Genomic DNA, 23,516 nt, shown 5'->3' with positions numbered 1-23,516 from the left:
TCCTGGGCTGCTCTGTTTGCTTTGTTGTGTCAGTAATTTTCAGTCAGCATGTACAGAGTGCTGTCATCATTGTGTACCAGAGACGTTTCGTATGATGTTTGTTCAGTGTCAAGAGGATGCAATTCTGGATGCAAATGTAGGTGCTTTTTTCCATCTGTCACTTGGTCATGTTGGTATGGCTAGCTATTATAACTGTGCTGGGTGTGGTGTAGGGCTAGGCTGCACATTTGTGTGTAGGAGAGAGCATGGTGGAGTGTGATGTTCTTCTTGCTGTGAGTGTGTTGCTTGTGGAAGATGGAGTTGAGATAGTTGGTCTTATTCTGTTAAGTTATTGTTGCATTTGGGTAATGTTTGCCCAATGTTTTTAATGAAAGAGGATGATGTACTGATGTGGCATATCTGATTTGTCCTGTGTGTAAGGAAAGAAGATGATGTAGTGATGTGATATGTCTGTATATACATGGGCTAAGTAGGCATTGTGTGAAAATGTTGAGAGTGGATGTTATAAGAATGTGATGATGCATGGAATATTGGATCCTGTGCGCTGGGTGAAGCTTGGAAGTGCATTAGTTAATGGAAACATGGAGCCCTAACAGGGTCCATCAGGCTGTGGCTGTACATAAAGATCTTAACATGTTCTAAAGAACTTACCTGTTACCTGAGTGGCTCCAGACTCTTGTGTTATGACCCTTCCTTCCACCAAGAACATGCCTCATTTTCCTTGAGCAACCAATATGAGTACCCAGTGAAGAAATTCAGTTCAGGGTGTGAGCTGTACAGAAATGTGCTCTGTAATCTGCAAAAATGTTTCTTCACATATAACAACATGGCCCATAAATGTGGCACAGATCATAAACTGCCATATTTCTTGGTTACATCATGGGTATGTCATCAGGGTACAGAGATACACTTGAATGTTTGTAAATGTATGTCTTAAGAATATTTTAAATTACTGTTTATTAACTGTTAGAAATTGGGTTTCTAGTTGACAGGGGTAGGCACAAAGTCCAAGCAGGAACCACAATCCTAGTCAGGGTAAGTCAGATACACACCTTAAATTAATCTGTGCTCGCCCCCTGTTAGATTGGCACTAAGCAGGCAGGCTTAACTTAAGAGGCAATGTGTAAAGTATTTGTGCAACACAGCACACAGAAGCACAATGGAAACACCACAAAAAAGACTCCATTCCAGGTTAGAAAAATAGATTAAGATGGTATTAATAAATCAAGACAAAAATAACAAAAACCCAATAAGTAGAAGTTGGAATATTAATATTTAAAGAATAAAAATGTCTCTAGTGTTTAGAAGCAAGAAGTGCCAATGGGGGTTATCTGGTTTGGCTGCATTAGGGAAAAGTCAAGAGTTCAGGCCGACGGCGATGGAGCTCAGGCAGGATACAGGAGCCACATAGGCCTGCTGAACACAATACCTTGATCCTGAACCCAACAGCGAGATGCAGGGTACAGCTGAACAATCCCGCAGTTGAGGTGATGCGTTGCTTTTCTTCAGGCACTGGTGGCGAGGTGTTGGTTCCAAAGACGATGTGCCAAGCCGAGATGTGTCGGTTATTTAGACAATGCACCAGTTTTCTCCACGCAGTTGAGGAGATGCGCCTATTCTTCCACATACTGTGGCAGCAAAGCAGCAGTTTTGATGCATCTGTTCTTTAGGCAAAGTGATGGTTTCCGGGTGCAATGTGACAATTCTGCTTCGCAACAGCACTGATGCATCAGTTCTGATTCCAACAGAAAATGTGTTGGTTCGACTGGCGCAAGCACCTGGGTCCACTTCCAACGGGCCATTCAGAGGAGCAGATGGTGGGACTTAATATCCCTGAGCCTCAAACAACAGGAAGCAAGCCCTCGGAGATCACTCTGGGTTCCAGGCAGAATCCAGCTCTCTCTTAGCAGGGTCAGACAGCAGCAGGCAGCAGAGAAACACAGTTCTTCTGATAGAGGTTTGTTACAGGTCCATAAGTGTCTGGTTTGGTAGGGTTAGCTGTCCAGTTCTCATACCCAGAGGTGCCTTTGAAGTAGGAGTGTCTTCAAAGAGGGGTCTTTGAAGTGCACAGAGGTCCTTCCTTCCTGCCCTGGCTCCAGGCTCACTACAGGGGGTTAAGCAGTCCTCTGTGTGGGAACAGAACACTGCCTATTCAGGTGTAAGTGTCAGCTCCTCCTTCCCATCCTGCCCAGGGTGATCCATCAACATGCAGATGGTCACTTGTCACACCTACCCTTCTTTTGTGTGTGGCTGTCTAGAGGAAATGCAGGTGACCAGATTTCACCCCAACCCAGGTGTGTATTGGAGACAGGCAACAAGCATACAGAGCTAAGAGCAGGAAAAACTCAACTTTCTGAAAGTGGCATTTTCAAGATTCTAATAGTAAATCTGACTTTACCATTAAACACATTAAACAAGATTTATCATTCCAGTTCCATAGGTACTAAACACGACAGGTCTACTCCTCAATCAGGACTTACGCTTTATTCAATGTAATAAGGAATCCCCAATGCTAACCTATGAGATGGATAGGCCTCACAGTAGTGAAAAATGAATTTGGGAGTTTTCCGCTACCAGGACATGTACAACTTAAAAGTGTATGTCCTCCCTTTTAATTGCATAGCACCCTGTCCTGTGGACTATCTGGGGCATTCCTTAAGGGTGGCATCTGTAATAAAAGAGGAGTTTAAGGCTTAGCAATGGGTTTTAAATGCCAAGTGGACATGGCAGTCAAACTGCACACAAAGGCAAGCCTGAGACATGTTTAAAGGGCTACTTACGTGGGTGGCACACTCAGTGCTGCAGGCCCACTAGTAGCATTTAATTTACAGGCCCTCTGCACATATAGTGCACTTTACTAAGGACTTAGAAATAAATTAAATATGTCAATTTGATATATACCAATCAGACCATGGCTTAGGGAGAGGGCACATGCACTTTAACACTGGTCAGCAGTGGTAAAGTGCTCAGAGTCCTAAAGCCAATACAAATGAGGTCAGAAAAAGAGGAGGAAAGCAAAATGTTCGGGTGACCATTCAGAGAATAGCAATTTACCAACATTCAAGAACTGATAGATTCTAATGTATGAAATTGTAACATGTACAAACATTTTAAAAATGTAACTTTTAAGAGTTAATATCATATTTTTATGACATTTGTTGCATGGTTTACCTGCCAAATCATGTAATGGCTTGACTCGTGCTTTCACTCAGAGGGACAAGGCAGGCCCATGATTCTGTTCTTTATTAATTTACTAGCTTGTGAATGTGTAATTGTCTTCCCTCAGAAAACGTTATCAATTGGTGCTAAAATGACATCAGCTACACGAATCTGCACAAGCCAATAAACCAATTACTGCAGGAGACTCTCACTTTTTAAAGCCAAAAATTGATTTAATTTAGCTTTCTCCTGCCTAGAATTTCCATACTTCAGTGCACAAGGAAAATAAATCAGATTCATTTTTACCAATTTCCAAATGTCGGCTTAACACTGCAATAGAATTATCATCATCAGATTTGCCTTAACATAATTGCTTCATTTGGTCCTCCACTGTCACATAATTCCAGTGACCTGCAAGGCAAATATACCTTCAGATTAATTATGCTGATAAAGAAAAATTTTTGATGACACACTCCTGCCCAACTCTCTAGGTTGTTAGGTGGAGCGTAAGCTTATAACCTCTTGTATACTTTTAAGTATACTTCTTCTGTGGGCCTCCAGCTATTTCATTTGTTAGTTTCAGTGTCATTTAAAAATCCTTCTTGCTAGTGGTCAGTCATGCCTCTTTGTCCCGCCTTCTTCTGTGTGGGAGCGGGGATCAACTACTGTATAATTACGCTTTGTCCTGTTTATCTGGTCTGTAGGGGACTTTTTTTAATTGTGTTTCCTGCTCCTGTCCAGGGAAGTGTCCCTTATCATTTGCAGAGCATTCTTTCTCTGAGCTGAGCTGTAAACAAGGCTATAAATCAGGCTGTCTTGCTCACATTTGGTCCTTGTGGACTCTCTGCAGCCTCTCTCAGGTGCCTGGCTCTGGCCCTTCCTTGACTTGGATTTTATTTACCAAGTGTGCCTATATGTGTGCTGAGAGCAAGGGCAGAGGATCGCTTGCACTTGCTTGTAGCCTAGTCACCCAGCTGTACCAGGGCTCCGCAATCCTTAGAGAGAGTGCCCACTTCTGCTCCATACTGGGATCCCACTCACAGCTCCATAAGTGCACTGCAGTTCACACACTCCAAGCCCTCAGCTGTGCCAGTGCCAGGAACCCCACACATGCTATCTGCCAGAGCACCTAAGTTCTTGCAGTCAGCATACTCTGCTGCTCCAGTACTGGGACCTCGGGCGCAGCTCCATCAGTGCACCACAGTTCACACACTCCAAGCCCTCAGCTGTGCCAGTGCCAAGATTCCCACACACACTGTTTGTTAGAGCACCTCAGTTCTTGCAGTCAGTAAACCTTGCTGCTCCAGTACTGGGACCTCAGGCACAGCTCCAACAGTGCACCGCAGTTCACAAACTCCGAGCCCTCAGCCGTGCCAGGAACCCCACACACACTGTCTGACAGAGCACCTCAGTTCTTGCAGTCAGAACACTCTGCTGCTCTAATACTGGGACCTCGGGAGCAGCTCAATCAGTGCACCACAGTTCACAAGATCCAAGCCCTTAGCCTTGCCAGGGCCAAGAACCCCACACATGCTGTCTGCCAGAGTACCTCAGTTCTCGGAGTCAGTACACTCTGGTGCTCCAGTACTGGGACCTTGGGTGCAGTTCCATCACTGCATTGCAGTTCACACACTCCAAGCCCCTCAGCCGTGCCAGTGCCAGGTACCCCACACACACTGTCTGCCAGAGCACCTCAGTTCTCTCAGTCGTTACACCTTGCTGCTCCAGTACTGAGACCTCGGGCGCAGCTCCATCAGTGCACCTCAGTTCACAAACTCCAAGCCCTCAGCCATGCCAGTGCCAGAAACCCCACCCATGCTGTCTGCCAGAGCACCTCAGTTCTTGCAGTTAGTACACTCTACTGCTCCAGTACTGGGACCTCTGGCGCAGTTTTATCAATGCACCGCAATTCACACACTCTAAGCCCTTTAGCCATGACAGGGCCAGGAACCTCACACACGATGTCTGCCAGGGCACCTCAGTTCTTGCAGTCAGTACACTCTGCTGCTCCAGTACTGGGACCTCGGGCGGAGCTCCATCAGTGTACCTCAGTTCGCACCCTCCAAGCCCCTCAGTCATGCCAGTACCCCACACACTCTGTTTGCCAAAGCACCTCAGTTCTTACAGTCAGTACACTCTGTTGTTACAGTACTAGGACCTCGGACACAGCTCCATCAGTGCACCTCAGTTCTACCCCGGGAAGGTCATTTCCTTTCCAATACTGGGACCCCGCTCACATACAGTTCCATTACAGCAGCTCAATTCTAATATTCAGTCCCACTGACAAGCCAATACTAGGCCCAAAAGAGCAAAACACAGCCTAGCCAGTGCACCTCTAGTCTAACATCCAACACCACTGTTGATGGGAACCACCACATCTCCCTCAGAATCCATCAATTCTAACACTCAGCGAACATTTCTTCTCAGTACTAAGGCTAACACACACACACACACACGCCCTTCAGGACTCCTAGCTTCTGTGGTTCAGAGGCAATGCCACCCCCATACTGGACTCCACTCGCAGCTTCACCAGGGCACCCCCAGACTAACACTCAGCAACACTGGCACATCAATACTAGGTTCCACACATAGTTCCATTAACATACCTCACTTCTGACCTTGTGTGGCCGTTACTATTCCAGTACTGCAGCTCACATACAACTCTGTCAGTGCACCTCAACCCTAGCCTGCAGCTCCCCATTATTTTAATACCAGGAATTACACACTACTTCATTTCTCATTCCTTACCCCCTGCCTTTCTGTTATTCCAGCACTGGGCCGAGAAACAGCTATGTCTATACCCCCAATCCTAAACTGAAACACCCCAATATTGCTGTATTGGGGTTCACATACAACTCTGCTAATGCAACTTCTGCTGTTTTGCAGTGCCTCCTGCTGTTCCACACTCTGACTTCTGTTTGAGGACATGGGGGAGACAATTACATCTATTCTTAGCTTCTATCTTTATTTGGGAGGCTCTGTTTCACATATCTCACTCCGTTCTCATGTTAACAGTTTTGCTCTTTCTTTCGGCTGTTTATTCCTACTCCTCTCCCTTTTTTATTTCCCTCTTCCTCCTGCTTCCTCCTCTTTCAAACTCACAAAATCTTGGTTATTTCTTTCCTTGTTTCATTCCTCTTTTTTCCTCAAGCGTTCATTCTTTCACGATTTTTTCTCTTCCCTTCATTCTTTCTTTGTCTTTTTTTATTTGCTCTTTCCTTTGACTCCGTATGCGTCCTTTCAATTTTTTTAATCTTTCTTCTTTCCTTTCTTTGGTGTTTTTCTTATTTTTATCTGTCAATTCATGTTTTACTATAAATTCCACTTTTTCCCGCCTGTATGTGGAAGCCACAAATTACTTGTCGGGACCTGAAGTGTCAAAGGGGTTTTCCTATTCTGTGTCTATGGGAAATGTGTCAGTACATACATACTCTGGTTCTTTTGCTGCTTGTTTCTCTCACCATCTCTCTTTTTTTCTCTAATGTTCATTTTTCTCTTTCTTTTCACACTTCCTTTATTAATTTTTCCTCTTTAGCTTTTGTCCGCTAGCTTCCTTCCCTTTTTTCTTTCGCCTCACGTATCTTCTCTATTTCTTCTCTTAGTTGTGTTTTCATTTTCTCATTCTTTCTTTTCCTTCCTTCTTTTATTTCTTTGCGACCCCTTCACTTTCTTACTTTTGTCTGTTGTATTCCTTTCGCTTCTCTTTTTCTACCTCATCGGCATTCTCTCCTGAGACCTAGTTATCAATGGAGCAACAGGTGCAGTGGCACTGAGGGCCCAGAGACCTATGGACTTCACTCTTCTCTAATTACTGCTGTATTTTCCTACTGAAATTACAGTCAACCATTTTCCTTTCTTGCTCCAGGGCCCATGACACCGTTACTATGCCACTTGTCCTCTCCATCTTTATACCTGACTCCTTCTTTACTTTCACCCTCCAATTCATCCCAACTTATATTTATGCTATGGTGTTTTGAGCATTACACTCTAAAGCCAAAAGTTTATTTTTGATAAATTTTTATATAATTGTATATCTTTTAATATAGAGGAAGAAGGTAAATTGAAGTGCTGTAAATGCTGGACCACTTGAATTATATGGCAGGAAAAGACAAAATTATGAAGCAGGGTTGACCAATTTAGGTGGCAAGAAAAGTCCAATTATGAATTTACAATGCCAAAAGCTCTAACTCAAGAACATGTGAGACCTATTGCATTGCAAATGCTTGTTTGACAATTGTAGCCCAACTTAAATTAAAAAAAAACTTTCGATCATAGTGCTCTGCACAGGGGCTCACAGTTCTTCACCCATATGGTAAAGCAGACCAGTTAACAGCAGTAAGTACAACTATATAAAACAGGAGGATTAAAAAGCCAGGATTGTCTGAATATACCACGCACGAGTCGGTCCATTTGGCAAAAGAAGGTGATATAGTGTTTTTCAATCACAGACTTTCCTGCACCGTAAAGACTCGCGGCCCCTTTAAGAGTGGGGCAGAGACCAGACAAAGCGCGGCCATCTTGGTCTACAGGCCGGCGACAGATGGCGCAATAGATCCTTTGATTATAAAATCTTCTGCATTTTGAGTACCTGCATCCTTTTACTTTGCCATGCCCGCCAGTAATACGCAGGTGTAAATCTCACTGAAATAGAATTATCGAGGCATCTCCCAGAGCACGGAATTTATATAACGTGACCCTTCACCCCGGTGGTTCTGACGACTGCAAGTTGCAACCAAACTTAGAGAGGGCGTGTTTAACTTTGACAATCCACAACGTCAACCAATGGAATTATGGGAATGGGTGACGTAAACCCAATTGTGAGCGGATGTGGGTTGCTTCTGTCTAGAGGCCTGTGAGCAGGTTAGTACGCTAGCTGCTGAAGAAAGGGGGGCTGCCGGCGGGGCCGCATCTCCCGCCATTTTTCAATAATCAGCCGCAGCTTTTCCCGGTAGTAGTCTCGGGAACCTGTGAGTGCCAACAGAGGAGAGGCAAACTGGAACAGAATAAGCGGAGTCGGCTTAGGCTCCGGTAAACTGCGGCCTTCTGTTGACCTGAACTCCCGCCGTAGAGCCCGCCTGGCCCTACTACTGCCGCCGGGATGGCGCCTATGCTGGGCCGGAAACCCTTTCCTCTGGTCAAACAGCTTACTGAGCCCATTCTTCCCGGGGAAGAGATTTTCACAATAGAACACAGCAAGGAGAGCTTCAGAAGTAAAGAGTATCCTTCATCTGCTGCCAGCCGGCAAGTTGCTAGTGAGTGATGGTCAACAGCGAGAGGTTCAGAAGTAGGAAGCATTCTTCCAGTGACGCATGTGGGTACTGGAAGGCTGCCTTTTGTGTAGAAGTTGTGGTAACCAGGGCACGTCCCTTTGGAGAAAGGGCTTCCCTGAAATTGTTAGTAGTAAAGCATATCTTGTCTCTGCTGGGCTGTGGGTATCCAGAAAGGATCACTCAGAGAAACTGTCTTCGTTACACGTGAGCGGGAACCGGATGACTGGAACATAAGGAACTGTTTACGAGCAAATGTTTTCTATGTGGAGTTACCGAAGGGTTGACGTGAGTAAAACCCATCATTTTAAGTTAGGCGGCAGCTGAAAGGGGGCTTTTTGGTACCCAGTGGCAGGGGACCAGCAGCCTCTTTATGACATGAAAAAGGCGTGTAAGAAGTATAAGTGCAGAAGAGCACAGCCGTGGGTAATGGGAATTCCAAGTGGTTAAGGTTGAAAAACTACCCTTCGTGCCAGGGTGGGGACAGTGTCGTTAGGACCAGTGTGATGGTTTGACATCTGGGTACGCGGGTTTGCAGCATGGATTTCGGTTTGGTTTGGTATATACGGGCCTACCGTGAGGTAACATACTTGATCTACTGAGTGCATAGGTTTACAGGGGGAGTGGGGTGGGTAATACGCTTAACATAGTTGTGTACAAAAACTAAGCCCACGTTAATTTTGTGTTTCGGAATTTACTCAGTAACGCGCGAATGTCCCCTTTTACATCATCTTTGCCGCCGGGCCTTCTGTCCCAGGAACTTCGCTGCTCAGTGGAATGCAATCTTGACGTCAGTTCTCCCAACATTTCACCAACTGATATCCACAACTCGCCCCCTTCCAACACAAAACGCCGAGTAGGCAGCAATTTGCCGAAGAATGACACAAGGAATTGTTAGATAAAATCAACGGCAGGTAATAACGCAGATCAACGTGCATAACATAAAATGATTAACATTATCCAAGATGACGCTCATCTTTTGCATGGCTAAGAAGACCAATTATACTGCGGTAGTTTCAGAAGCACTGTATACTTGTTATTTATTTCCCGTTAAATATGTGAGGACGTCTGGATATTTTTTCGCGGTTAGCAGACGACGCTGTTTCTCTCAGTAAGCTAAATGCTCTCAACTTAGATCTGGTGTGATTTGTAGTTCACAGTACGAATCCAGATTAAGCTAATTATACCTTCCTTTCGAAGATATTAGTTGCATTTCACTGGGCAATAGTGATCGTGTTAACAAGGTTTAACGGCGGTTGACATGCACTATAAACGTTTTTATATTAAAATGTGCTCATCCTTCTGTATGATCTGCTTGAACTAGGAGTTAATATTGTGAAATTATCCTGGTTTACTATTGCTTAGGTGTATGCAGTTGATGGTTGCTTCAATGAGTTTAACAGCTTTTCTGAAGGCGTAATATTGGCAGTTGCATGTTAAATCACCGTCGGTGTACTTTACCACTATCATGGTCGGTATTACCCCATCTTGTAACAGTGATGTTTCTAGTGACCGTGTGGTCTGACGGGTGATGAGGTTCGGTAGTCCAAGCACATCACGATTATTTAGATGTAACTGGAGTTGAGCATGAAATACGTATCTGCAATACCTGCTTAAAAATAGAATGGCAGTGAGTGAACTGTGAAATGTTTTAAGTTCTCGGGGGAAAACATGTTTGTGGAGATGAACACATTATTTTTTTAAGACTGACACTTGACATTGATGCTCTTTATGAATAGTTTTGATAGGCGAGGCTGCTCAGTGTAGCACCGAGTAACTTATGCTTAGCATGACACTTGTGTGGCTCATGTCAATGCCAAGGCCAGTGTGTACTGCAGGTTGAATTGAGTTGTTTGTTCTGTTAGCCGGTTGCTTTTTTCTGGGATTAGTTTTGTCTTGATTTTTTTTTTTTTTAATTTATTTATTTCTTGTAATGACCCATTTCAGTCCGTGTCGTCGCAGTCAGTACAGGGTCTTCATACAAGTCTAGACCCACTCAAGCAGGAGGCGAATACTTTATTTCATGTTAGCCAGCAGGTGGGTCATGCTATGGCTTCATCCTCCCTCCAGTTACCCAATCTTCAGCTCCACTCCCTAATGTTCTTATAGCACCATCAACTCATCATTTCTGACACCAGCTCGGGCAAACCGGGAATTAGGATACAGTCTTTCACACACACAGAAAACCGGAGAACATCCTCTTTGCTTGCAGCTCCTGGTTGGCATTTAGACCTACACTTTACATATGTTTAAACCGTTCAGTTGATTAAATGGTTACTAAGATATTTGTTTGTGAGTGCTAGGTCCTGTGCATATGGGTCTGTTCTCTAACAGTACTACAGTTGCGTGCTGCAAAAAGTAGTGCAGTTATATTTGACAGTAAATTCACCGTGTTCTACCGGGCGGGTAGAAGGTGGTGTGTGTGTGTATAGATAATATCCTTTGCGTACTGGTAAGTAGTTAGTTCGTTATTACTAGTGAATTTTAGATAACCTACTTAGTAAATTATCTCTACAGGATTAACGTGTGTGCAGTCTGGTAATATGGTAGTAGTGTTGCCCAATTATTCTGCTTGGCTTGTTGAAAAGGTCTCTGCGGTTGTACCCTATTTGAAAGGATTTATATATTGACGCTTGTTGGGGTGGGAGGTGGTTGTAGAGTGGAATAGCTAGAATGGCCCTAGCCTTCAAATGCCTGTCCAAAGTTATTTCGTGTATTATTTTTATTTTTTTATTTGTGCGGTTTAGTTGGGTCCTATTTATAGCTATTAGGTTCCAGCTTCCATATTTCCATGCGAAGGATGGCAAGGTTGGTGATTTTACCTGTTGGTGTCTGAGTGGCTGAGTTGACCTTGACGAATTTAGCACATGAGAATACAAGCCCTCGAAAGAAGCATTTCGCCCCGAAATAAATTGGGAACGAAAAACAAGTTTTGAATTTACCTTAATTTTTTCTTAAACTGTTGTAAAGGGGGGGGGGGGGAAAGTTGAACCTGAATTTCTTTTAGTTACATTTTTAATTTACCTAAAATGAAAAAGACAATACTGAAAATGTATTTCTAAATCTCTGTGGGAGAATACAAATATGTCGTGATTTATGCTACATGGGTAAATTCCTGCCGGCACATAAAGTTAAATGAACGTCACTAAAGTTGCGTTTGTTCCAGCCCGCAGCAACTTTAGCATTATTAGGGTATTTAGCTATTAAAAAGAATATGCAATTCATTTGGAAGCCTGTAGGTGGCAGCAGAGCCTCTTAAATCTTCGCTAGTTATAGCATAATGTATTTGTCACTTAAGTATATATTATCATTTATACATTAGAGCATTATATTTATACATTTATGTATTATACCTATTATATTTATAATTCTGTGTTTAAGCACATCATTTGTTATGTAATTGTCACATTTGTCATTTGTTCTTAATCCTATCATGCTGACTACAAGAAAAGATCCAAATAAACCTTATTAATCCATTTAAACTTTATTCATTATAAAGCTGAATTGTTTTTTTTTTTCTGCCCAAAAATATTTGTAAAATATACCCATCAGTATTTGTAAAGCATGGCTACTCACCTGTGAGTCTCACGGCGTTGGTGGGGGTGGGGAGGGAAGGGGCCTCATCCAAAGAGCCACATCTTGAGGTTCTTCCTGAAGATGGTGACCGACGGGCTTTGTCTGCTGTGCAGGGGGAGGTTGTTCCAGCTCTTTGCTGCATTGTAGCTAAATGATCGTCCTTCGGCGGTGGTTTTGCGGATGCGAGGGACGGTGGCCAGGGGCATTTGGGTGGAGTGGAGGGATCTGGCAGGGGTGCGGAAGGAGATGCAGTGGTTCAGGTAGACTGGTCCTGCGTTGTGTGTGTGGCCTTGTACGTGTGGGTGAGAAGATTAAAGGTGATTCGCTTCTCGACTGGTAGCCAGTAGAGTCCTCAGATGTTGGGAGATGTGTTCTCGGTGAGGGAGGTCCAGAATGAGTCTGGTGTCTGCGGCGTTCTGGATGAGTTGAAGTTGTTTGATGTTCCTAGTTGAGGTTCCTGCATAGAAGCTGTTGCCGTAGTCTAGCTTGCTCGTGACTAAGGCGTGGGGTGACTGTTTCTGTGACAGTCTACTGGGATCCATCTGAAGATCTTACTGAGTGTGTGCCAATAGGTAGAGGTGACAGTTTGCCTGGCAGGCCATGGATAGGGAGGAGTCTAGGATGATTCCTAAGTTGCGGGCCTACTCTGTTGGCAGCGCAGGGAGGGTGCCGAGGGATGTGGGCCACCATGAGTCGTCCCAAGCTGAGGTGGTGGTGGGGGGAGGGGGGCAGGGTAGCAATGTCCACGACGTTATATATGAAAGTTGGGTGGTGGCCTGTACACCAGGGTGCCGCAGATGGAGGAGTTGTGGTTGGAGTTGACCAGTAAGTGAAGGTGTTCCATGGTGGTGCAGTGATCTTGGACGGCCTTGACACGTAGTGAGGACTTGTGTACAATGGCGAGTCCTCCACCTGGGCGGGAGGGCAGGTCGGTCCTTAGGATGCTGTAACTGTCGGGAATGGTGATGGCGAAGTCTGGACCTGAGGTGGGGTTAGTCCAGTCTCTGTGTTCGTTCATTCATTTAAACTTTATTCATTATAAAGCTGAATTTATTTATTTTTTTGGGCCCACAAATATTTGTTTGGCCAGTGTTAGTCAAAACCTTCAAATTTTTCTAAAGTATGTCTAATATCTTTAGACAAGGGCTTTCAGCCATCTCTTTAATCGATTGAACTGTTGTCATTCACATTTTGCTTCTACGTACAGCAGGTCAGCTACTGGTTTACTTCACTTTGAGTGATTGCATTTTGCTCTTACAAGAAGCACGTCTCACACAAGCTAGATTCTTGAGTGCCAGTGTTTGTGTTTTTACTTTATTACTTTAGTGAGGCGCCGGCGTTTAGAGCCAGAAGTGATGATAGGTTGCTTCTAATGTACATGCCATCCTTATCGGATCCAATCCTCTGCCAGTACTGTTGTAAATTCGTTTGGAGTGTTTTGCTTTTCAGACTACCGTTATTTCGCACCAAACTTGATCAGTTTGTGTCCGTTTGAAACCGTTCGTTATTGGTTTATCTTCTTTTACTTTTTTTCCTTGCCTACTTTTTCTTCTTTCTTCCTAATGGCTTTCTTTTACTTTATTTTTTTCTCTCATCCTTTAGCTTAATTTTTTTCTCACCCTTTCTTGCTTTCCTTTTTCCTTTCTTTCTCTTCTCTGGCTTCCTCTTTTCTTGCTTTCTTTTTTTTCATGCTGGAACCTCAGTTGTACTGTACCCACCTGTTACCTTCAAGGCGCTTCACTTTGCAGTGATGCTAAATTAGGAAAATGCACTGATTAATCTTCTCCATTTTGCAAACTTCCCCACTGTTCCGGGGCAGTTAATTTGTGGGTAGTACTTGAGAGTGCTAATGAGGGATACATTTTTTATTTTTTAAATACCCTGTCTAAAGGCATTTGATCATTAGATTAGTGTTCATAGCTTTAAACTGACAGTGCACAGGCAACACCTCTTTGATTACGTTAATGCATATTTAAGGATAAAAAATATTTAGATGACCACACAGGTTTACAAAGAGAAATTTCAGAGACCCTGTTATGCCAATCGACAAAGCTTTTTATTTTATTTTTCGGTCTGCAGTTTGGGTCTGTTGCCATTTCGTGCTTCTTTATGGCTGTTCTAGGCTAGGTTTATTCTGAAAGGCAGATTACGGATAGGTTCCAACTGCTCTATATCTAATGCATTCTAGTGGCTCTATTGTGCCAGGAAGACCCCGTGTTTCTGTTGTCCCACTCCTGCTCTTCATAAGCCCAATTTGAACACTGCTCAAGATACATTTTTATTCAGTCTGCATATTGAACGTCTGTAGCAAACTATAATTGAATTCCTATTGTGCATAGGAGACAAGTGTGCCCGCAAGACCGTGTTAATAAATGTCGTGCTCAAAACTTGTTACGTTTTTAGACTTTGCTATGCAATTTGTATGTTGCACTTCAGCCTCCCACACATCCAACTTTTATACCCATTCTGCCCTCCTAATTATGTACTAAAGTGTAAAGTTTCCCCACAAAGATTTTTGCCCACTATGTAAATCCCACAATCAACCAGTGTTTTTGTTCCCCCAAACTCCCTCCCTCCCCCCCCCCCCCCCCAACCTCCGCGCCCCACCGCCAGCTTTCCAGGTGAATGCGTACACCTGTCAGCAGCTTCTTTACATCTTATTTCTTTCTTACGTTGGAAGTTTGTGATGGCAGCGTTAATGTATTTTGATATGGGGCAGAGGAGCATTACTTTGACTTCTGTTGGTTGCTGCAAGGTCTTGGGCTGCTTTAGGACCAAATAGGTGTGGTAGAAGGGTGTGTGCATCTTCAACACAGCTTCACATTTAATTTTTTTATTTGAATTGGAAACATACAGCAGAACATACTGGTTAGTTTAAATGCTTCATCATCATTAGACTATTTGGTATCAACAGTCAAGGCACATATCGATCAACATCAATGAACTGGGCTACCATGTCGAGTATGGTTCTCATGCAGTAAACTTTGTTGGCTACAGCCTCCTTCCCACATTCTTCAGCAGACACGAGGTCCGGGTGATTCCCTTCATTGCACCTCAAGTCGCAAGGCTGAGTGACATCATGGGAAGTCCTCACTCGCCCCCACAGGTGTCCTTGTCATTCTACACTCTGATGACTGTGGCTCTGGAATTATCGCTCCCTCTTCCACCCGGCCGTCCTGCATTGCCAGATAGTAAACAAGCATTCTCTCCCCACCCCCCCAAAATGTCTTTATGCTAAGCGTGAATTGGCACGGTCTGCTAGTATTCGTCAAGAGAATCTTGATAATAGACTGGGTCCTTCAGCCACGCCTTTGCCACAGGGACAGCTCCTCAGTGGTAGCTTCTGCTTGGAAACCGGGTAGTTCTCTTAGGTGATAAACCTAATTCACATACCATGCTTTAGTGCTGTTCAAGCTGCTTTGTCAGGAATGGCTTCCTTCCCGGGCTTGCAAAAAATGTAACAAACCTGTAATCAACTTTTTATGTTTATCCCACCTGTACTTCGGATGGTGCCATTGGCAAAGTTTTGAGGATATGTCTTGAATTGGTTGTGTCAGATTATCCCCGTTTGTTGAGAAACGAACTATTGGGGGCACTGTTTGTAATGAATATTGTTTTCAAAGTTGCTCTTATTTTTGATACAAATTAGGATTCCTGGAAGAGCCGCCGTATGGAATTGATGTTGGAAATTGGAATCTCCCAAAGCCTCTATTATCTAAAAACAAATCACTGCTAATTTTATTGTAGGTTGTTCTTTTAGGTTACTGAATAACTGAATAAAGTCTGCAGTAGGTGTTCCTAATAAGTAAGAGAAAGCGACTTTACAGTCTAAATCCTACCAGATTTATTTTCCTTAACTGCTGCTTTTATTAGAGAATATGAGGCCCGTCTGGAGAAGTACGGACAGCGCATTTGGACATGCAAGAGCACAGGGAGCAGTCAGCTCACACACAAGGAAGCCTGGGAGGAAGAGGAAGAAGTTTCTGAACTGTGAGTACTTTAAGTTTGGGACATTCTGAAATCCTTTAATTTTAGCACAGTAAACTTTCTTTTCCTCGCCATAAATGTATTATTGTGTACATTGTCATTAATTTTATCACCGGTTTATTTGTTTTTTATTTTTATTAAACATATCAGGCTTGGTTGTCAAATGGGTAAAGTGAGAGCAGCTCTGTTTTTCTTTACTTGCACTCGTAAGGATAGCCCTCGCAGCAATACCGGCTTTCACCCGACCTACCACTTTGTGCTTTTTCTAAAATGTGATTACAGTACAGGTTGTAGCAGTGTGTGGCTTGTAGAAAAGGCTATTGTAAAGAATCAAATGCTTTCTGTACCTCCAGCAGAGTGACTTTTTTGGGCGTGGGGGAATTATTTTGGTAACAGCAGAAAACTGCGCAGGTGAGCCAGACCATAGACACTTTGTCAAGATATGTCCCCATCTCCGAGGTTTCCTCTCTTAGGCGTGCTGAATAGAGGAGGGTATAATAGAGTAAGTCAGCCTGTATATCTGCAGTGTCAGTGACGTGCGTTCCATCTGCTCATTGCAGCTCTAATATGATGTACCCCTGGGTGGCTGCAGCTGTCTTGTTGCTCTAGCCGTCCTCTAATAAAGATATGTAGTGCTATCTTGACTAGTGAGTGATCCAAGAGTATGCAGTAGGTGTGTGACTGAGCTGAGCCATTAAGGAAGCATGAGGGATATGAGCCTACAATTGATGCCCCTCCATGTGTTATGGGGTGAAGCGTGGAGTGTGTATGTCAGAGCAGAAGCATGTCATAGGTGCCAAGGATCTTTAAGTGGCTAGGTGTTGCAGATGTCAGTGTGTGTAGCAAGCTGGACGTACCAAGTGGGGGTGTGGTATGCAGTAGGGGGATCTAGAACCGTGAGTAGGATTCTTATGACCTGTAGGCATTAGTCTTGCACTAGGGAAGCGCACCTGTTTGAGGGGAAACTGATCCATGCTGGTAGCAACCCGAGAGTCTTCTGGCGATCGGTCCGGCGTTCTGTGCCCAGGGGATGTGCAGTCTTTGGCATATTGCTTGCAGAATGCCGGGGTGTTTGCCGGAGTGTCAAAGAAGTAAATCCTGCCATTTAAATCTACTTGAAGGCAAGCTGTGTATAGCATGCCGTAGTGGCGAGCTAACTTGCATAGTACAGCTTTAGTCTCAGTAAATTTGTGGTGTGCCTCTTGGACCGCCATAGTAAAGTCTGGAAAAAGGGAGATTACTGCTCCTCTGGACTAAAGTGGGCCCAGCTCCTTTGCCAATAGTAGCCCTGTTTCACGCTCCCTGAAATTGGGGAGCTGGGTGATGATCGGCTGCAGTGGACTGCCCTGAGTTGGGCGTGGGCCAAGAAACCCATGTGTGCATTTACGACAAAAGTGAATGTGCAGTTCTTGGCGTCCCAGTAGTTCAGAGAGCAGTCGCCCTACGAAGAGATCGAGACTTTGGCTCCAGGTCCTCGTTTTGGATTGCAACCGTCTTGATGTGAGACTCCAATTTCTCCAGTCTTTTCACTGTCTTGGTGGTGCCATCTGTCGAGCCCGGATATGCGTTCCTCTGCTCCCTCTGTTCTGTCAGTCAAGATGCTCCTCCATTGGGTCCAGACAGCTTCTGAGGATGTCGGGTCATTTATCTATTGCTCGAAAGCCAGCCTGGAATTCAACCATGACGGCATTCAGGCCCTCCAATTCTCCTGTTTTGTGGCTCCCCTGTTGTGTCATTCTCCATATCACTGTAGCATCAGCTGCTTTAAGTTTTTTTTTTTCAAAGGGCAGTTTGCGCTTCCACGAACCTTTTCAGAGGCAAGCACAGTGTGGTTGTCCCTGCACCAATCTGAACGTAGCATAGGCTGGCCTGGCGGTCTTTACTTGTCATCCAATTCACAAGCTGTCCAGTCAGTGTGCAGGTGTTACATGGCCCAGGGCCTATCTACACGTGGGAGGGGCCCAAGGGCCTGGTCAGTGGCAGATAACTGTGAAATGATGGGGGCGGAGGGGTTGGACTGTTAGCTCCACATTGAAGATTTAGCGGTCTACATAAGTGTTGAAGTAGGAGGTTTACTGCTGGGGTGTGGGATACTTCTTTTGAACCTCATTGTGTGTGTGAAAGGAGGCCACTGGGAACAACCACTCACCTACCACAAACTTGTATGCCAGGGCCCTCCATCTTCCATGATCATGACTGTAATTTGTCCCTGAAAAAGTGTTAGCACCCCTTTACCAGTGAAACTTCTGGACATGCAGGCATGACTCCGTTTCCACGCCCCCACCCCCTTTCTTTCAGTCCTTTTTATAGGTGTCTTTGGGGCTTAGTGCCTAAATGCTCAGCAAGAGATGTATGCAAAGGTATTTCACAGAGGCCTCAATGTGTACAGTCCTGCCACATTTCTCACTGTGGCTCAAATTCTAATGTTCTGACACTTTAAGCAGTTTTTAGGGTCCTCAAAGTGGAGCTGGAAGTCCAAATTCTGTTCCCTCACCGCTTCCAATTCCTCCTATCGGGTATTGCAGGCAGCTTCCAGGTGATCCACTCTGTGACCGATGGCTTATGCATCTTAATTAATAGTTTGGATTTTCTTTAATTTTCACCTTTAGTCTTGCAATGTAGTCTCGGATGGAGGGTACAGCTCCTCCATGAAAAACCTTGTTGGGGAAGACTCTGCATCAATGTCACCTTCCCCCCTTCCCCCCCCCCCCCCCCCCCCCCTCCTTTTTTGAGACTGCCTTATTGTCTGTGTATCCCAGGGACATCTAGACCTGCAATTCAGGCTTCCCGCAGGGCATGCACTTCACACACTGGAGGCAGGAAGTGTGGTTACCCAAAGTCCGTTGCCCTTCAGTGGGAGTGAGTGGCAGAGTACCCCCTGTATGTGTCGTCAATTGCCACATCATGTGTGGCTTGTATCTGCTGCCACTTTCGAGGCACACTCTAGGATTTGTTACTTTTCATCCTCAGCCAGGCTACCAGGCACTTCAGTGCCCACTTTCCTCAGGGGTCTGCTGCCTTAATGCTCCAACCACTGTACAGTTGCAGACACAGTACCTTCAGATGAAATGCTGCTCTAATATCCTGGCTGCTGTCCAGGGGTAGCCCCATGTGGAGCCTCTCTCTGTGTACTCTGATTGTAATGCATTTCAGATGGTGCCTCACTGCACTGTGAGCATTCAAGGGGCTGTTGCGGTTTGTCTTCCCTCCCTGGGTACTTGAGCTGCTCCCTGGACAACATCCACAAGGCCACTCTCCTCTGGACTCAGCCTCCTTTGAGCTTGTAGCAATAGTTGGTCTTTCACTGCTGTCCTGAGCTGGCTCACAGCGGCAGCCACAGCTCTGCTGGCCAAGCAACCAAATGCTTTAATGTGGTGGTCCAGGCCTCTGTTACACCATGTATGAAGTCTCTGCTCTTCTGTTGCACCTGTTAGCCCGCCGCACTGTGCCACAGGACCTCTTAAATTGAGTTCCCGGATGGGATGTGGAGAAACTAATCTGCCTAATCTGTGGCTATCTTGACTGCTGCATTAACTGTTTTAACCCCTCTTGTACTGGAAAACTGTTAGAATGCCTATTGGTGTTGAACAATGCCAAAACCCTTTCTATGGTGTTAAATACAGCTTTGTGGAACTCTTACCCATTACACTTAACATGGGGGTGAGCAGCAGGATTAATTGAAGTCACTATCACTTATGAGCAGTGGAGCTACTTCATAGACCTAACAAACTGCTTCCCATTCAAATGCTTTGGAGTTGATCATCAAAAGCAGAGCCTTCTCTATAATAATTCTTATTGATTGCATGAGCTAAAGCTGTATCTTTCAGGCTGGAATATATATATCTCTTCTGTGGTGGTTAAATATCCGTTTGGAGGGTTCTGCTAGTCTGTTGATGCCGTGTTTGCTGTATTAAAATTAAGTGACACTTGCTTGTTAAATTCCACTTTAAAGTCAAATGTTCAAGCAATAGATTGTCATGAAAAAGAATGCTTTCTAACTTACCATTAAGCAATCGGCAAGGTCTGAGTTTTACTTCACAGGCAGTAATGCACTATCCTAGATTAAATGATAATATTGCTTTAATGTGCCTTTGATACTATATCCCTCTAACCAATAAGGATGCTATTTTTGTTTTCCTATAAAACTATCACTTATTCCCCTCAGGATATGTAGGTGCTTACAGCCAGTTGACCTAATTGTGGCACTTATTCCAAATACTCATCAACTCCCAATTAACTCCTACAAATTGATGATATGAAGTATGTAGTTGTGTGCCCCTTAAAATAAGTACCCCTCGAGATATATATAATTTTGTTGCTTTTATCCTTTTGGAAGGAGCCTTAACACACAGGCAGGGTTTCCAGAACTGGGACTAAGTTTCTAGTGATCTTAGTAGCTGACTATCTTAGAATGGGAGAAGGTATTGGTGGACTGATTTTGTCCAATCATTCACCAGCATTCAACGCTGTGGACATCCAGCTTTGCATCCAACAGCCAGTTCCTTTTCCCTTCAGTGTGTATGTGTTTAGGTGAATGAACTACTTGAGTTCATATCTGGACCTAATCTTTTCTTTGCTATACTTCAGGTTCAACTTATGTTTAATGTATATAATTGTCCATTTAGCTCTTTCATAGTGTTGGATCCCTTAAGAGATTCCAACCATTGAACACATTGCCTTTAAGGATGATAGATGCACTGGGTTTGAGTTACAAAAGCAAACGTAAAGAGCAAAGTTCTCTGAGGTGTTGAAATTCAAGCTGGAAAAAATAGGGCTGTAAAAGCTTTCAGGTTAAAGGAGCCCTTTTATGAAAGCTTTATTTACTGCTACAAGCCTTCACACTTAAAACAAACTAGAGCAACAAGTAGGTTTTTAGACTCTTTCGGGACTAATTCTTCATAGGGCACCAATAATTAACTGACAGCATTAAGAACCACCTAGTGTGGTTGTTGCAATTTATAAAATACGTAAACCGTTTTTTCTTCATATTCGATTCAATTGCTGAAGTGGTATCCATATTGGACATCAGTTTGGTAAAACAAAAAAAAAAACTATTTTTCAGTTTGAGGATGTACAAGGCTAGGAACTCTGAGAACTTTATTCCTCCCCCTTTTCCTGAAATTCAGATGGTTGTACAAACTGGTGAGTCTGCATGGTGCTGTCTCGTCAGTCTCATGGTTGGTTTCTATTTTAATATCTTCATTAGTTTGATCTTGAATTACTCATCTTACCACGAGTTGAAGACTGAGTTTTTGAGACTTTATTCCTGATTTATTCACTGAACAGTGAAATTCATTTTTTTAATTTTTATCTCCATTATTGGGATGTATGCTATGTGATTCTGCTTTTGTTTTCCGCACAGTTTGAAGGAGGAGTTCCAGTCATGGTTTGAGAAACCAGTGTTGGAAATCATTCATCACAATACTGTCTCGTTGGATAAACTGGTTGACCAAGCCCACTTGGAGATCATGACGAAGTATGCTGTGGATGAGGAATGCGACTTTGAAGTAAGAGCCTATTTCACAATCTGTGGTCAAACAGGTTGCTCATTGCTGTGGATGGAGAGGGTTAGGTTGCATGTTCGAGGCCCCTCCAACCACAATTCCTAATTCTTTGACTTCTGTTTGGGTATGTCCTTTGGGCCTCAAGACTTGAGGTTTCCCTTGTTGGTCAGGGTGTAATAAATATATATTTTTACATTTTCTAGGTTGGCAAAGAGAAATACATGCGTGTGAAAATTGTGAAAGTCTATCCTCTGGAAGATGTAGACCAGGAGTCCTCTGAAAAAAAGTTGGAGGGTGTCTGTGATTCCCCTTCCAGTGACAAGGAAAACACTAATCAAGTGGTTCTGGATAACCATATCAAAGAGCCATTATTGAAGGAAGATGAGAGCGGTATACGGGAGAGCCTGAGAGATCGCCTTAGTATGTTTTGGTTCATCACTTTGGGGGGGTGGGAGGGGGATTTAGTTTGGGAATGCACAGTCTTAAATCTGGCCTGGTTTATTTGCATTTGTAGAAGTACTGAACTTAGTCCACTATTCCCAGCTCTTTTCTTCTATTAAAGATCCGAGAGAGACTGGCTGTTAAGCAGCTGGAGTAAATTACTGGAACTTAACAACAGGGTTGTGGAATTTAGTTATATATCTACTTGTCCATGGGACATGTTGCTTCATAAATATACTTGTCATGTAAAAAAAAAATCTACTTGTCCCTTTGGTGCCATGTAGCGTGGCAACAAATTATGGCAGCAATCTCATATTAGAGCTCTGACAACAGCCTCTCTGATTATGCCAGGGCTCATACTATAGTAAGGCTTGAATACTAGCAGTTTCTGTTTTTTCGCACCTTTTTGTAGATCTACATTCTGCGGCTGGAGGTAACTGTAAGCAATAGTTCCAAGGCTGGATTGCCTTTATTTTTTTAAGTCTGTGCAAACCTCGTAATTTGCACGTTTTAAGGGTTTTTATTAGCTCATCACTAATCATGTCCCATATTGAGAAAGGTTGGAAAGTTACTCCTGACAAGGGTCAGAAGTAAAACCTCTTCCAGGGTTGGGGGAAAATGGTTAAAGGGAAAGTGAACTTATAAACGCTCTGCAGATTTCTGCATGAGCAAATCCACACCTGCATATTTGCTCATGTTAAAATGTTTCTCAAATTTTCTAGGACTACGATTTCCTGGTCTACTTCTGTAAATTCTTGTGAATTCATGATATATGCAAATCTGCACTAATGCAAAGACCTATATCATGGGTGCGCTTTTGTGACATTCTTTAAGAATTGGGCAGGTCTGGTGTTAACCAAGACCTTTTGCTTTATTAAAATGATATCTATCAGATGGCTTCACTGTGACTGATCCTACTTGCAGAACTCAGTGCCTGTGTACACTCACACGTGACAAGTTCCATGCTTTATACATTTAATCTTATATTATATATAACATTAGTGATCGCAATCTGCTCTTTCACAAGGAGTGTACCAGCACACAAAGTAGTTTTGTTCAGTGCCAGGAGCTACTGTGGCAGTGTGCTTATTGCAACCATAAAATATTTTTACTTTTTGCTAATATTTGATACAATGGTGTTGGCCCAGCAGCTCCCACAACAATAGTTTTACCAAAGCCATGTCAAAACAGACCTTCATTGACAAAACCAAAGACTGACCACCAATGTTGAACCTAATGGCTTTGCCAGTGCTGGTTTATATTAATGTTTCACATAAGCTTGTTCAAACTGGTTACACTGACTTTCCGCTATGAATATTTTTTGCGTGCATAAATACATTTTACTAAACGATGCTTCAAAGAAATGGTACCTCGCTGTTTAGCAAAACGTTTTTTTTTTCTTCTCCTAGTTGCGTTTTTTGTGAATTTTATTTTTGTAGGCAAAAAATTGATATTGCATTCAAGCGTCTGTAAAAAAAAAAAAAAAAAAAAATCATTTAATCAGAGCATTAAAAGTAGTCTTGTATATTAAACTTTGCAAACGTGTACACTTGTACAATATGTCCTTGGCGTCTGGCTATAG

General features: G+C 43.6%; 1 protein-coding gene across 1 annotated transcript in view; it reads left to right on the top strand.

The window, feature by feature from the left end:
* Positions 1 to 7,993: 7,993 nt before the first annotated feature.
* BAZ1B (bromodomain adjacent to zinc finger domain 1B) overlaps positions 7,994 to 23,516 on the top strand; it is a 249,952-nt gene continuing 234,429 nt past the window's right edge. Inside the window, exons 1-4 of the mRNA XM_069226779.1 lie at positions 7,994 to 8,376; positions 15,876 to 15,992; positions 21,352 to 21,496; positions 21,697 to 21,913. Of these exons, the coding sequence (XP_069082880.1) occupies positions 8,258 to 8,376; positions 15,876 to 15,992; positions 21,352 to 21,496; positions 21,697 to 21,913 (598 nt within the window). The 5' untranslated portion in view covers positions 7,994 to 8,257. The remainder of the gene's footprint in view (positions 8,377 to 15,875; positions 15,993 to 21,351; positions 21,497 to 21,696; positions 21,914 to 23,516) is intronic.

Source organism: Pleurodeles waltl, chromosome 3_2, assembly GCF_031143425.1.
Source record: "Pleurodeles waltl isolate 20211129_DDA chromosome 3_2, aPleWal1.hap1.20221129, whole genome shotgun sequence".
NCBI classification, from domain to species: domain Eukaryota; kingdom Metazoa; phylum Chordata; class Amphibia; order Caudata; family Salamandridae; genus Pleurodeles; species Pleurodeles waltl.
This window is presented reverse-complemented; position numbering and strand designations above follow the sequence as displayed.